Below are 14,072 nucleotides of genomic sequence, written 5' to 3'. Positions count from 1 at the left end.
TTAACACAACATTATGCATACTTTTGACAATAAATAAAATAAGAATTTGTTCTTACTTGCTTGCCTGGGTAAATAAAGGTTAAATAAATGTAAAGAAAATTATAATAATAATCATTTTGACCATACAGTCTCTATAGTAAAGTGTAGTGTTTTGATCATAGTCTATAGTAAAGTATAGTGTTTTAATAAAAGTATCTATAGAAAAGTATAGGAGGTTTTGACCACACAGTCTGTACAGTAAAGTGTAGTGTTTTAATCACAGTCTCTATAGTAAAGTGTAGTGTTTTGACCAAACAGTCTCTATAGTAAAGTATAGTGTGTTGATCATAGTCTCTATAGTAAAGTATAGTGTGTTGATCATAGTCTCTATAGTAAAGTGTAGTGTTTTAATAATACAGTCTCTATAGAAAAGTATAGGAGGTTTTGACCACACAGTCTGTATAGTAAAGTATAGTGTTTTAATAATACAGTCTCTATAGTAAAGTATAGTGTTTTAATAATACAGTCTCTATAGTAAAGTGTAGTGTTTTGATCACAGTCTCTATAGTAAAGTGTAGTGTTTTGATCACAGTCTCTATAGTAAAGTATAGTGTTTTGATCATAGTCTCTATAGTAAAGTGTAGTGTTTTGATCACAGTCTCTATAGTAAAATGTAGTGTTTTAATAATACAGTCTCTATAGTAAAGTGTAGTGTTTTGATCACAGTCTCTATAGTAAAGTGTAGTGTTTTGATCACAGTCTCTATAGTAAAGTATAGTGTTTTGATCATAGTCTCTATAGTAAAGTGTAGTGTTTTGATCACAGTCTCTATAGTAAAGTGTAGTGTTTTGATCACAGTCTCTATAGTAAAGTGTAGTGTTTTGATCACAGTCTCTATAGTAAAGTGTAGTGTTTTGATCACAGTCTCTATAGTAAAGTGTAGTGTTTTGACCACAGTCTCTATAGTAAAGTGTAGTGTTTTGATCACAGTCTCTATAGTAAAGTGTAGTGTTTTGATCACAGTCTCTATAGTAAAGTGTAGTGTTTTGATCACAGTCTCTATAGTAAAGTGTAGTGTTTTGATCACAGTCTCTATAGTAAAATGTAGTGTTTTGAACATACAGTCTCTATAGTAAAGTGTAGTGTTTTGACCGTACAGTCTCTATAGTAAAATGTAGTGTTTTGAACATACAGTCTCTATAGTAAAGTGTAGTGTTTTGATCACAGTCTCTATAGTAAAGTGTAGTGTTTTGATCACAGTCTCTATAGTATAGTGTTTTGAACATACAGTCTCTATAGTAAAGTGTAGTGTTTTGATCATAGTCTCTATAGTAAAGTGTAGTGTTTTGATCATAGTCTCTATAGTAAAGTGTAGTGTTTTGACCGTACCGTACAGTCTCTATAGTAGAGTGTTTTGAACCAGGGGGTGAGACCAAGTATATTTTCCACAGTCAAAGGGTGCATAGAATGGCCTGACTGACAACAACGTCCATCTTGCATCATTTGAGAAGGAACAGTGTCCAGTAGCTGCTGTCGTGCTACAGAGTGTGAGTCTTTGTAAACAATACACGTGTGTGTGTCTGTACATGTGTCTGTGTGTGTGTGTGTCTGTACATGTGTCTGTGTGTGTGTGTGTCTGTACATGTGTGTGTGTGTGACGGCCTGACTAACGTGTGCAGGTCTTCTTGTCCTCGTTGAGTGTGTATCCTTGGTTGCAGTCGCAGGTGAAGACGCCCGGCGCCGTGACACAGATATGTTCGCAGTCATGCTTCCCCTCCGCGCACAGGTCAATGGCTGAACGACACACACATATGGATTATTACTTTTGTGTGTGTGTGTGTGTCTACGTTTCATGTGTGTATGTGAACAGATGTAGCCATAGACAGCAGGAGTGGGCTCCCCCTGGTTCAAAACCCCTTACTCAATATTAGGCAAATGTGGATAATAAGGGGATTCTGTTGACCTTAAACTAACAGTTGTTTCATATTATGTAAATAACTACCAGCACATCTTGTGGCAATACATATGATTAGTGGTGCAGTGCTGGGCAACCGCGGTCAAACGGCGTTTGGGCTTCGAAGTGCGCCATCCTATTATTATGCAAAGTCTAGGTGATAAGTGCCTAGACTTTGCATAATAATAGGATACCGTTTGGCCTCCGCCCATATTACGACTGCACCCCTGCATATGATTACTAATAATAAGTAGGGATGTTCGATATTGGCTTTTTTACCGATATCCGATATATACCGATATTGTCCAACTCTTAATTTCCGATACCGATATCAACCGATACCAATATATGCAGGGTTTCCAACCCCCAAACGGAATAATTTCAGGTAATTACCATTACCTCTTGTCGTGGAATTAACACAACATTATGCATACTTTTGACAATAAATAAAATAAGAATTTGTTCTTACTTGCTTGCCTGGGTAAATAAAGGTTAAATAAATGTAAAAAAAATAATAATAATAATAATTTTGACCATACAGTCTCTATAGTAAAGTGTAGTGTTTTGACCAAACAGTCTCTATAGTAAAGTGTAGTGTTTTGATCACAGTCTCTATAGTAAAGTGTAGTGTTTTGATCACAGTCTCTATAGTAAAGTATAGTGTTTTGATCACAGTCTCTATAGTAAAGTGTAGTGTTTTGATCACAGTCTCTATAGTAAAGTGTAGTGTTTTGATCAAAGTCTCTATAGTAAAGTGTAGTGTTTTGACCAAACAGTCTCTATAGTAAAGTGTAGTGTTTTGATCACAGTCTCTATAGTAAAGTGTAGTGTTTTGACCAAACAGTCTCTATAGTAAAGTGTAGTGTTTTGATCACAGTCTCTATAGTAAAGTGTAGTGTTTTGATCACAGTCTCCATAGTAAAGTGTAGTGTTTTGACCGTACAGTCTCTATAGTAAAGTGTAGTGTTTTGATCACAGTCTCTATAGTAAAGTATAGTGTTTTGACCGTACAGTCTCTATAGTAGAGTGTTTTGAACATACAGTCTCTATAGTAGAGTGTTTTGAACATACAGTCTCTATAGTAAAGTGTAGTGTTTTGAACATACAGTCTCTATAGTATAGTGTTTTGAACCAGGGGGTGAGACCAAGTATATTTTCCACAGTCAAAGGGTGCATAGAATGGCCTGACTGACAACAACGTCCATCTTGCATCATTTGAGAAGGAACAGTGTCCAGTAGCTGCTGTCGTGCTACAGAGTGTGAGTCTTTGTAAACAATACACGTGTGTGTGTGTGTCTGTACATGTGTGTGTGTGTGTGTGTCTGTACACGTGTGTGTGTGTGTCTGTACACGTGTGTGTGTGTGTGTGACGGCCTGACTAACGTGTGCAGGTCTTCTTGTCCTCGTTGAGTGTGTATCCTTGGTTGCAGTCGCAGGTGAAGACGCCCGGCGCGGTGACACAGATATGTTCGCAGTCATGCTTCCCCTCCGCGCACAGGTCAATGGCTGAACGACACACACACACATATGGATTATTACTTGTGTCTGTATGTGTGTGTGTACGTTTCATGTGTGTATGTGAACAGATGTAGCCATTGACACCAGAAGTGAGCTCCCCCTGGTTCAAACCCCTTACTCAATATTAGGCAAATGTGGATAATAAGGGGATTCTGTTGACCTTAAACTAACAGTTATTGCACATGATGTAAATAACTACCAACACATCTTGTGGCAATATAATTACTAATTTGACTGTGAAATTATTCCATTCATTGTGCTAAGCTAGGCTAACGTACAGCCAGATAGCTTTCTACTGAAGGCACACAGTGGGGAAAACTGGTATCTATCTTCTTCTTGTCTCTCTCTCTGGAGAAGAAGGTAAGCCAATTTTTTTCAAAATGTTGCCGTGTTCCTTTAAACTGTGAAATTCCTTTGAGGAGGCAGAAAGCCTCGCGACAGTTAGCCGCCACCTGTACTAAGAATAGATGCAACACGGGGGACATCTACAATGGCTACCACAGTATAATATACAATTGTCTGTGTGTTTGCGCACACATACGCTCGTATATTATATGTGCAAATACAGGTATTGTATCGGTGTGACGGCCTGACTAACGTGTGCAGGTCTTCTTGTCCTCGTTGAGTGTGTATCCTTGGTTGCAGTCGCAGGTGAAGACGCCCGGCGCGGTGACGCAGATATGTTCGCAGTCATGCTTCCCCTCAGCGCACAGGTCAATGGCTGAACGACACACACACACGTTTATTATTACGTTTGTTTGCTCGTGTATGTGTGTGAGTGAGTGTGTAGTACGTGCACCCTTGTTTTTCGTAAACTGTGTGTACAGATGTGTCAATTCAACAATACTGGAGTATTGCTCTGCTCCTGAGAGACATCATTTGGAAAATCTTAATTGTGTTATCTTTTCAGTAGTGCTGCTGAGTGATTCAGGTGAAATTCCAGTCATGGTTTTTGGTTGTGAAACATCTTTTTTACCAGCTTTGGTTTCATTATTAGAATGACATAGATCCGTAGTTTCAATGTGGTTGGAGGTTGTAGTTTGCAGGAGACAGCTATTCAAACTAATATAACTTATCAAATGTTGGAATTACTATGAATGAATGATGATTATATTTTATATAGCACTTTTCTAGACTAGGGTGTAAATTGCCTCCTTCACCAGCACTGTGTAGCACTCAACCTTGGGCTATGCAGGCTCAATGGCTGCCATACACTGGCACCCGGCACTCATCACACTTGACTACACAATGGCTGAACGGCTCAGGAGACAGGGATTGATATCAGCCAATTAAGGGGAAGGGATGATTAAGTGGCCTTGATGTCAGAGACCTGATTGGGAATTTGACTAGGAACGTCGGGGAACCCTCCTACTCTTTACGATAGGCGTCCTGGGTTCTTTAACGACCGAATTCAGTCAGGAGTCAGACCTCCGTTTAGTGTCTCATCTGGCTGGTTCCCTCCCACTCCATAAGTGACATGCATGCTACTGTACTGTACCGTACCGTGGGTACCCCTGCCGCTGTCCTTGACCGAAACACCGGCATTAGAATATAGCGGACTATGGACGCCCACTGTTCCTAAATAGTTAGGATGGGCTAAATGCGGAGGCCAAATTCCTGTTTATGTAAAATGTACTTTGCTAATAAAGAGATTCTAATTCTAATTCTAATTGTCACAAAGCAAAGTCAACACCTTTACTCAAAACGGTTTAAATGGCCACATTATTGGCTCGTTTTTGGTTATAAAGCTGCGACTGGCTTGACCACTGATGCGTTAGGAAAGCTCCATCCCGCCATCATGGACAACCCCTCCCACCCACTATACACAGACTTGGCTGATAGAAGGAGCACGTTCAGTGTTAGACTCAGACTCCCAAGATGCAACACTGAACGGCACAGGAAGTCCTTCATTCCAACAGCCATCAGACTGTCGGCTGTATATATTTTAGAATGTATATCCCTGACTGTATTTTTTATTCGTATTTTTGTGATTTGTGATTTTAGATTTTTGACTAGGTAAATGTTTATTGTGAGCGATCTGTAGCGCTGAATTTCCCTCGGGATCAATAAAGTACTTATATTCTATTCTATTCCACTTGTTACAAGCCTTGTTATTGTCATATCTCGCCTCTGGAAACAAGGATCTTGGCCAGATCTGCAATCGGTTGATTCTCTGCATGTCATGGCCGAGTCCCTGTCCAGGAGTCAACCCTGACTGGGGGAAGGGAATGTCATCCATTTTAAGAATGAATGCACCGCTCTCTCCTAAAGCTATACCATTCGAAAGAGGACTCTCTATTCTCTCTCACACTATTTATCTTATTTTATATAGTCTTATTTTAATCAATAATCAAAACCAAAGCCAGACCAAATCCAAAGAACACAAATCGATCAGCACTACCATTCAGCAGTCAAAGGGTGCAAGAAATAGTATATTATAAACGTTACGTTGGACACAGGCTACAGTGTCCACAACAGTACTGTGCGGTACAATAATGTGTGTCTGAGTTTGTGTGTGTGTGTGTGTGTGTTTCTATGTGTGTATTCTTCGACGGCCTGACTAACGTGTGCAGGTCTTCTTGTCCTCGTTGAGTGTGTATCCTTGGTTGCAGTCGCAGGTGAAGACGCCTGGCGCGGTGACGCAGATATGTTCGCAGTCATGCTTCCCCTCAGCGCACAGGTCAATGGCTGAACGACACACACACACATTACATCATTACATTTATTTATGCGTGTGCATGTATCCCTGGCTGCATCCATATGGACTTATACATACAGTATATTGTGCTCTTGTGTGTGTGTGTGTGTGTGTGTGTGTGTGTGTGTGTGTGTGTGTGTGTGTGTGTGTGTGTGTGTGTGTGTGTGTGTGTGTGTGTGTGTGTGTGTGTGTGTGTGTGTGTGTATGTGTGTATGTGTGTGTGCGCGTCTGTCTGTGTGTCTTGAGAAAACAGGATAAATGGCAGACATTCATAAAGCTGCTGGTAAAGGTTTCTCTAGGAGTCCACAGTGTAAAGGCAGCTTTTATCCAAAGCACTTTACAATGTGTTCCTCGTGTTTTACCCATCCACTCACACACTCACTCACCGACGGCGGAGGCAACCATCTTTCTCTCACTCTTTCTCTCTCTCTCTCTCCTCTCTCTCTGTTCTTACTCTCCTCTCTCTCTATCTCTCTTTCTCCCTCTCTCCTCTCTCTCTTATTACTCTCCTCTCTCTCTCTCTCTCTCTCTCTTTCTATCCTCTCTCTCTCTTTCTCCCACTCTCTTCTACTCTCCTCTCTATCTCTCTCTTTCTCTCCTATCTCTCTTATTACTCTCCTCTCTCTCTCCTCTCCTCCCCTTCTCTCTCTCTCTCTCTCTCTCTCTCTTTCTCTCACTGTCTTTCTCTCTCTCGTCTCTCTGTTCTTACTCTCCTCTCTCTCTATCTCTCTTTCTCCCTCTCTCCTCTCTCTCTCTTTCTATCCTCTCTCTCTCCCTCTCTCTCTCTCTCTCTCTTTCTCTCTCCCGCTCTCCTCTCTCTCTTCTACTCTCCTCTCTATCTCTCTATCTTTCTCTCCTATCTCTCTTATTACTCGCCTCTCTCTCTTCTCTCTCTCCTCCCCCCACCCCCTCTCTCTCTCTCTTTCTCCATCTCTCTCTCTCTCTTCTTACTCTCCTCTCTCTCTTTCTCTCTCTCGCTCTCTCTCCCCACACAACGTCACAGCAGTTTTATGAATGTCCCCCATTGAGTTTTGTTCTGGGAAAAGAAAACACCTTCATTCATCATGTTGTCTGGGGAGAAATATGCTCTTTCTACAAGGACGTGAATATCATTTGAAAACTATATTTGAGACATTCGTCAAAATCTGTCAAAGATCTTTGATTATCCAAACATTCCTTGGCCTCTCTTGAGCGCTCTTGAGCAAGTGACCACATCTGGTGAAGTTGAGATGGAGTGAGTGGGTGAGCAAGTGAGTGAGTGAGTGAGTGAGTGGGTGAGCGAGTGAGTGAGTGAGTGAGTGGGTGAGCGAGTGAGTGAGTGAGTGAGTGAGTGAGTGAGTGAGTGAGTGAGTGAGTGAGTGAGTGAGTGAGTGAGTGAGTGAGTGAGTGAGTGAGTGAGTGAGTGAGTGGGTGAGTGAGTGGGTGAGTGAGTGAGTGAGTGAGTGAGTGAGTGAGTGAGTGAGTGAGTGAGTGAGTGAGTGGGTGAGCGAGTGAGTGAGTGAGTGAGTGAGTGGGTGAGTGAGTGAGTGAGTGGGTGAGTGAGTGAGTGAGTGAGTGAGTGAGTGAGTGAGTGAGTGGGTGAGCGAGTGAGTGAGTGAGTGAGTGAGTGAGTGAGTGAGTGAGTGAGTGAGTGAGTGAGTGAGTGAGTGAGTGAGTGAGTGAGTGAGTGAGTGAGTGAGTGAGTGAGTGAGTGAGTGAGTGAGTGAGTGAGTGAGTGAGTGAGTGAGTGAGTGAGTGAGTGAGTGAGTGGGTGCACATGGAGAGGTGTCCCTCACACGACACCTAGTGGCTCAGTGGCTAAAGTGTGATTTATGCCCAGGCAGCGTCTGGTGAGGAACTGTGTTGACTCTGGTAGCTCGCAGAGGGAAGCTCGGGATGTTGAATATTGGCTTTTTAACCAATATCCGATATACCGATATTGTCCAACTCTTAATATCCGATACCGATATCAATCGATACGTAATTAACATTACATATCTCTTGTCGTGGAATTAACACAACATTATGCATACTTTTGACAATAAATAAAATAAGAATTTGTTCTTACTTGATTGCCTGGGTAAATAAAGGTTAAATAAATGTAAAAAAAACGATACCGATAATTTCCGATATTACATTTTAATGCCAATATCGGCCGATAATATCGGTAGGCCAATAATATCGGACATCCCTAGTCTGTACCAGTATGATGAACTGTGTTGACTCTGTTCGCTCGCAGAGGGAACCTGGCAGTAGGACCAGGGATGCACCAATATTGATATCAGATATCGGTCAGAATTTCCCCAATTTTAAAAGACAATACCAAGAATTGTGTACTGTAATCGTCGGATCGTTGGAGCGATACATTTCCCCCTCCCATCCCTCAGTGACTCAGTCCGCTGACCGGAGGAACGGAGGAACCATGAAAGTCTGCAACACACTGAGGGCTAGATCCACAAAGAATGGATTGCACGGAGCAAGTTGCACCCTTACTTACAATTCATTATGAATTGAAAATGGGGGACCCTGATGTAAACAAGACGAAAGTCTTTCTCTGGTCTGCATCCCCTTAACAATTGTGTGTATTGAGCCGTACTTTATTGTACCCATTCTGCAATCTGTTAATAAAATGTTCATTCAATCAATCAATCGGCGTGGTGATTGATTGAACATTTTATTAACAGATTGCAGAATGGGTACAATAAAGTACGGCTCAATACACACAATTGTTAAGGGGATGCAGACCAGAGAAAGACTTTCGTCTTGTTTACATCAGGGTTCCCCCAATTTTCAATTCATAATGAATTGTAAGTAAGGGTGCAACTTGCTCCGTGCAATCCATTCTTTGTGGATCTAGCCCTGAGTCTCCGCAAAACCACACTTCACTTTCCCTCCACGAGGCGCCTGCCAGATTGCGCATAAATCAGGCTTAACCCTTTCACTACCACACTACCAAACGGTTAACCCTTTCACTAGCACACGACAGAAGGTTAACCCTTTACTATCACAACCGTCTGTAGAGTGATAGTAAAGGGTTAACCTTCTGTCGTGTGCTAGTGAAAGGGTTAAGGCAGTAGGTCCATAATGGGTGTCCAGGGGGGACACCCTGGGGTCTTTTTTAAAAAGGAGAGTGGGCAGTATTTGTCTTCATTGAGACAGTAGGAAGGCAGAGACAGAGGGACGGAGGAAGAGTAGGGGAAGGGAGGGAAGGAGGAAGAGTAGGGGAAGGGAGGGAAGGAGGAAGAGTAGGGGAAGGGAGGGAAGGAGGACGAATAGGGGAGACACGGGACAGAAAGTTCAGACATGGTTTGATCGCAGGCCAGGAGGGGGTATGTGTTGTTCCAGTGACAACAACACCTTTTTTGGAGACATGGGCCTGTAATGTTGTCTAGATATGAGACAACGGACAATTCAAGGAATAGTAACCCTGTGAGAACCCATAGTGTGAATCCATAGTGAACCCACACAGTGTGTTTGTATAGCAGTGTCGTAAACTCTGAGACCGGAAACCGTTAACGTCTCGCCAGAAGATTCCCCCAAGGTGTGCTAACGGCAGGGGTGTAAAAAGTACCCAGAAATGATACTTAAGTGAAAGTATGGGTACCGTCTCAAAATCGTACTCAAGTAAAAGTCAGAGTATCTGGCTAGAAACACACTTGAGTAAAACGTTCTACTTTTAAATGTACTTAAGTACTAGAAAGTTAAAGTAAAAACTTTTTTCTGACCGTCTATTCTTCTGATAGCAGGTGTTTAATCAAAGATCCCAGCGTTCTAGTCTTGCACAAGGACCAATCAGCATGGGTATGGGCGGGTACATTTCCCATTGATGGGGATTTGATTGGCTGTTTTTAAATAAAGGGCGGCCGCAGGATTAATAACATTAACGTTAGTTTGGCCAGAGATACAAATATACTAATTAAAATGGTTGGACCTGCAAGATTTGTACTTTGCAGGTCTGCATTTTAAATGTAAGGAGTAAAAAGTATGTTTTTTTTCCTCTGAAATGTAATTGAGTAAAAGTACAAGTATACAAACCAAATAATACTCGAGTAAAGTACAAATCCCCCCAAAACAGTACTTAAGTATTGTAACGAAGTACAATTTTACACCCCTGTCTAACGGTCGCCTTTAAAGCCGCTCCACTATTAACTACCTTTTTACCAAACCGCTAAATGACCACGTCCCTGCATTGCAGCCAGATGTTTTGAAATAGCGGAGAATCTCTGAACAAGGAGCCACGACGTAAAGATTATTTTCTGCCAGGTATTTGGGGTAAATAACGGCTGCTTCTCTCTCACATGGTGTTTTTGCAGGTATGCCGTGTGGCTTCAAGGCACTAGCTAATCTCGGGTTATTTCGAGGTCGTAAATTGTGTCGATGTGAAACGTTTCTTTTGACCAGACACCCCATTATTCTCTCTGGGCCCACAAGACAGTGTTTACAATACAGTCAGTACATAACTGCTCGTCGTAAGCATCACGTGCACCTGTGTGCGTCAGCGTGTGCCCACATGCCTGGCGATCCCGTGCACATGCCGCGAGTAGTACTGTACATCTGTGCATTCAAACATGCTTACCCCCGTGCACTTATGTATACTGTTGATGTGTGGTTATGAACGCGTTTACCCCGTGTATGTGTATGTGCGTGCACGTATTTACCTGTATAGGTGTGTGTGTGTGAGCGTGTGCGTGTATGCATATGTGTCTGTGTGATTATGTATGTGTTTACCTGTGTACAGTGTGAGTGTATTAGGGGGCTGTACCGAATGTAATAAATCGAAGCTTCTATTGAAGTTTTCGAACGAAGCTTCGAATGTCTGTCGTCATATTTCATATTTTAATCATAAATATATATAAAAAAAAAATATTTTTTTTTTAATTAAATCAACTTTCTTTAATGAATATAACTCATCGGTTTCGTCAACATAAATAATCCAATATGGGCACGGTTGGTACGATGATGAAGTGATGGCGGCGTCTTGATGGAGCGCCGAGCGCCAAGCGGATGCAGATATAACGTCACGGTGACCAATCGCAGCCACTCTTATTGTCTGGGACCAAATACGGCCACGCCCCACTCCCAGCAAAAAGTGGGAATCTCTAGAATGGGTTTGGGGCGGCGCTGTATACGGAAGTAGCTCTCAAGGTGACGATTAGACAACACTTTTTTGTTGTCAGTAGATGGCAGCATTGGTTTAACATTAAAGGCTGAAAATGTTGAGAACTACAACACTGCATTTCCCAAGAGCGTTAGCACAGGTCGCAGGTCACTGGGATGGGTCTATATTCTCCGACGTGATCTGAACAGCGTTAAACTATTACTGCGACCTCGGTATAGCGACCGAGAATGGCCAACTAATTATCTTAACAAAAGTGCGCTGGTAGCGTTACATATGTTGTCTAAAGGGGGACATATGGTACAATTTAAGATTCTAATGATAATCGGCATATAAAGGACAAGATAAAGCATTGTTAATTTGTAAGAAACCTCAATGAAAACGGCGCAGGGTGCTATTGTTATGAAAATGTGATAGAATCCTATAAAAATGTGGACGCATTTGGCCTACGTTCCGTTAGGCTACATCATTTATGATAAATGTTTTATTTGACTTTTTATGACGAGTCATATAGTATAATACTATAATATTAGTGTAGCCTAATCTTTATCTGCAACTGTGAAGAGAAACCACATTGGTTTAAACAGAATGAATAGACACGTAAAAAAAATTATAATAATTATTATTCGAACGTCAATGTTATGAACGAAGCTTCGAAGCTTCGAACTATTCGGTACAGCCCTAATGTGTATGTAGGCGCATGCGCGTGTGTACCTGTGTGTGTGTGTGTGTGTGTGTGCGTGCATGCGTCGTACGTGTGCTACTTACGCTGGCAGGTCTTGCCGTTCTCCAGCAGCCTGTGTCCCTCATTACAGTGACAACGGTAGCCATTGAGCACGCTCACACACTCATGATCACAACTGTGGTTTCCAAAGGAACAGTAGTCGATCACTGAGGGGAGAAGAGTGGCGGTAAGCAGCGGGGAGAGCAGCGGCTACACGTGTTGCAGCTATGTTCCACTGGCCTAACCATGACCCCTGACCCTAAGATCTGACCCTAACCCTGACCATGACCTCTGACCCCTGACCCTAACCCTGAACCTAAACCCTGACCCTAACCATGACCCCTAACCCTAACCATGACCCTAACCATGACCCCTGACCCTAACCATGACCCTAACCATGACCCTAACCATGACCCTAACCATGACCCCTGACCCTAACCATGACCCTAACCATGACCCTAACCATGACCCTAACCATGACCCTAACCATGACCACTGACCCTAACCATGACCCTAACCATGACCCTAACCATGACCCTAACCATGACCCTAACCCTAACCCCTGACTCTAAACATGACCCATGACCCTAACCATGACCCCTGGCCCTAACCATGACCCCTGACCCTAACCATGACCCCTGACCCTAACCATGACCCCTGACCCTAACCATGACACTAACCATGACCCCTAACCATGACCCTAACCCTAACCCCTGACCCTAACCATGACCCCTGACTCTAACCATGACCCCTGACCCTAAACCCTGACCCTAAGATCTGACCCTAAACCCTGACCCTAAACCCTGACCCTAACCATGACCCTAAACCCTGACCCTAAGATCTGACCCTAAACCCTGACCCTAAGATCCGACCCTAAACCCTGACCCTAAGATCTGACCCTAAACCCTGACCCTAAACCCTGACCCTAAGATCTGACCCTAAGATTCTCACCTCCAGGCTCCTCTCGTCCCTGAGGCCAGAGGGAACATAGTGCAACACCAGCGTCTGTGCTTCACGAAGCAGTGACTCAACAAGAATCACTGTCTCGTGAAGTCCTCGAAGCAAGCGAAACCAGAGAGGATTTGAACCCGCGTCTCTTCCAACGCCGGGGAGCTACGGTACGTTCCTCGTAGCAGGGCTTCATGCAGGAGCTACTACAGCTGGTGTCGTGTGGAAAACCTCACGTCCAATGGCGGTGATTGACAGTTTAAACTGGGTTCTTGTGTTGTGAGTGAGTGTCATGACCCCTAGAGACCATGGCAGCCGCTCTAAATCCCAGTGTATTATTATTATAATAACACGCAGGTGTTATCATCTGGAAATGAGGTTGTTGTTTTTCTTAGTCTTTTGGAGTTATTTTTTTTCCACCCGACACCAGCGATACACCGTTCTACCCTCCCCGCCCCCCCCTCCCCCGCGCCCTTTGACCTCTTCCCGCTGAGAAACACGTCTCGATTTGAGCCCCTAAGGCCGTGACAAATTAAATATTTGCCATTCGGCCAAAGGGGAATTTCCCGATAGCTAAGGGAAATATTAAGGCTAATTAGGAAGGGCAAATCTGCTAAACATGACAAGAGAAAAAAAAGAGAAAAGAAAAGAAAAAGAAGGCAACATCAACACATTTAGTTTATTTTACTCTAATCGGCAGTCAGTCGCAGAGAGAGTGTGTCGGGGATTCTACGAAGCAGCTTTTACACAAAGCTCAGATTTCTGCAGTAGATATGGCCATTCATATCCTGGCTGAAATCATATCCTGGCTGAAATCCTACTTGTCCTCTAACTGAATTATAATTAACTCTGAATGTAGCAGATGTAGCTAATTACAGATTAAAGTCTTAACGGTGCTATAGGTAACATCCGGCCACTAGGTGTCGCACTAGAGCACCAGCGACATGTCATTCATCCGATCAGGGGCATTCCACGTGAGGGAAATTAGATGTAGGGAGGGGATACATGCACAAATGAATACACAACATTCATTTTGGACCCGCCAACGTTTTTTAATAATTCATTAATCAAACCTTTTTTGGGGGGAAAAGCAATACTTTTACTCCGCACCTTTCTAAAAGCATGTGGATGTAGTATTATTCCAATTTATTTTTTT

At 42.8% G+C, this 14,072-nt stretch overlaps 1 protein-coding gene across 1 annotated transcript in view; it reads right to left on the bottom strand.

Moving 5' to 3' along the window:
• matn4 (matrilin 4) overlaps positions 1-14,072 on the bottom strand; it is a gene marked incomplete at both ends in the record, with an annotated part of 83,972 nt that overhangs the window by 29,244 nt on the left and 40,656 nt on the right. Inside the window, 5 exons of the mRNA XM_084315938.1 lie at positions 1,651-1,773; positions 3,317-3,439; positions 4,050-4,172; positions 6,017-6,139; positions 12,013-12,135. Coding sequence (XP_084172064.1) covers positions 1,651-1,773; positions 3,317-3,439; positions 4,050-4,172; positions 6,017-6,139; positions 12,013-12,135 — 615 coding nt within the window. The remainder of the gene's footprint in view (positions 1-1,650; positions 1,774-3,316; positions 3,440-4,049; positions 4,173-6,016; positions 6,140-12,012; positions 12,136-14,072) is intronic.

Source organism: Notolepis coatsorum, assembly GCF_963971535.1.
Source record: "Notolepis coatsorum genome assembly, chromosome: 6".
Lineage (NCBI taxonomy): Eukaryota > Metazoa > Chordata > Actinopteri > Aulopiformes > Paralepididae > Notolepis > Notolepis coatsorum.
The sequence above is the reverse complement of the archived record's forward strand: the minus strand, read 5'-3'. Positions and strand labels throughout refer to the sequence as shown.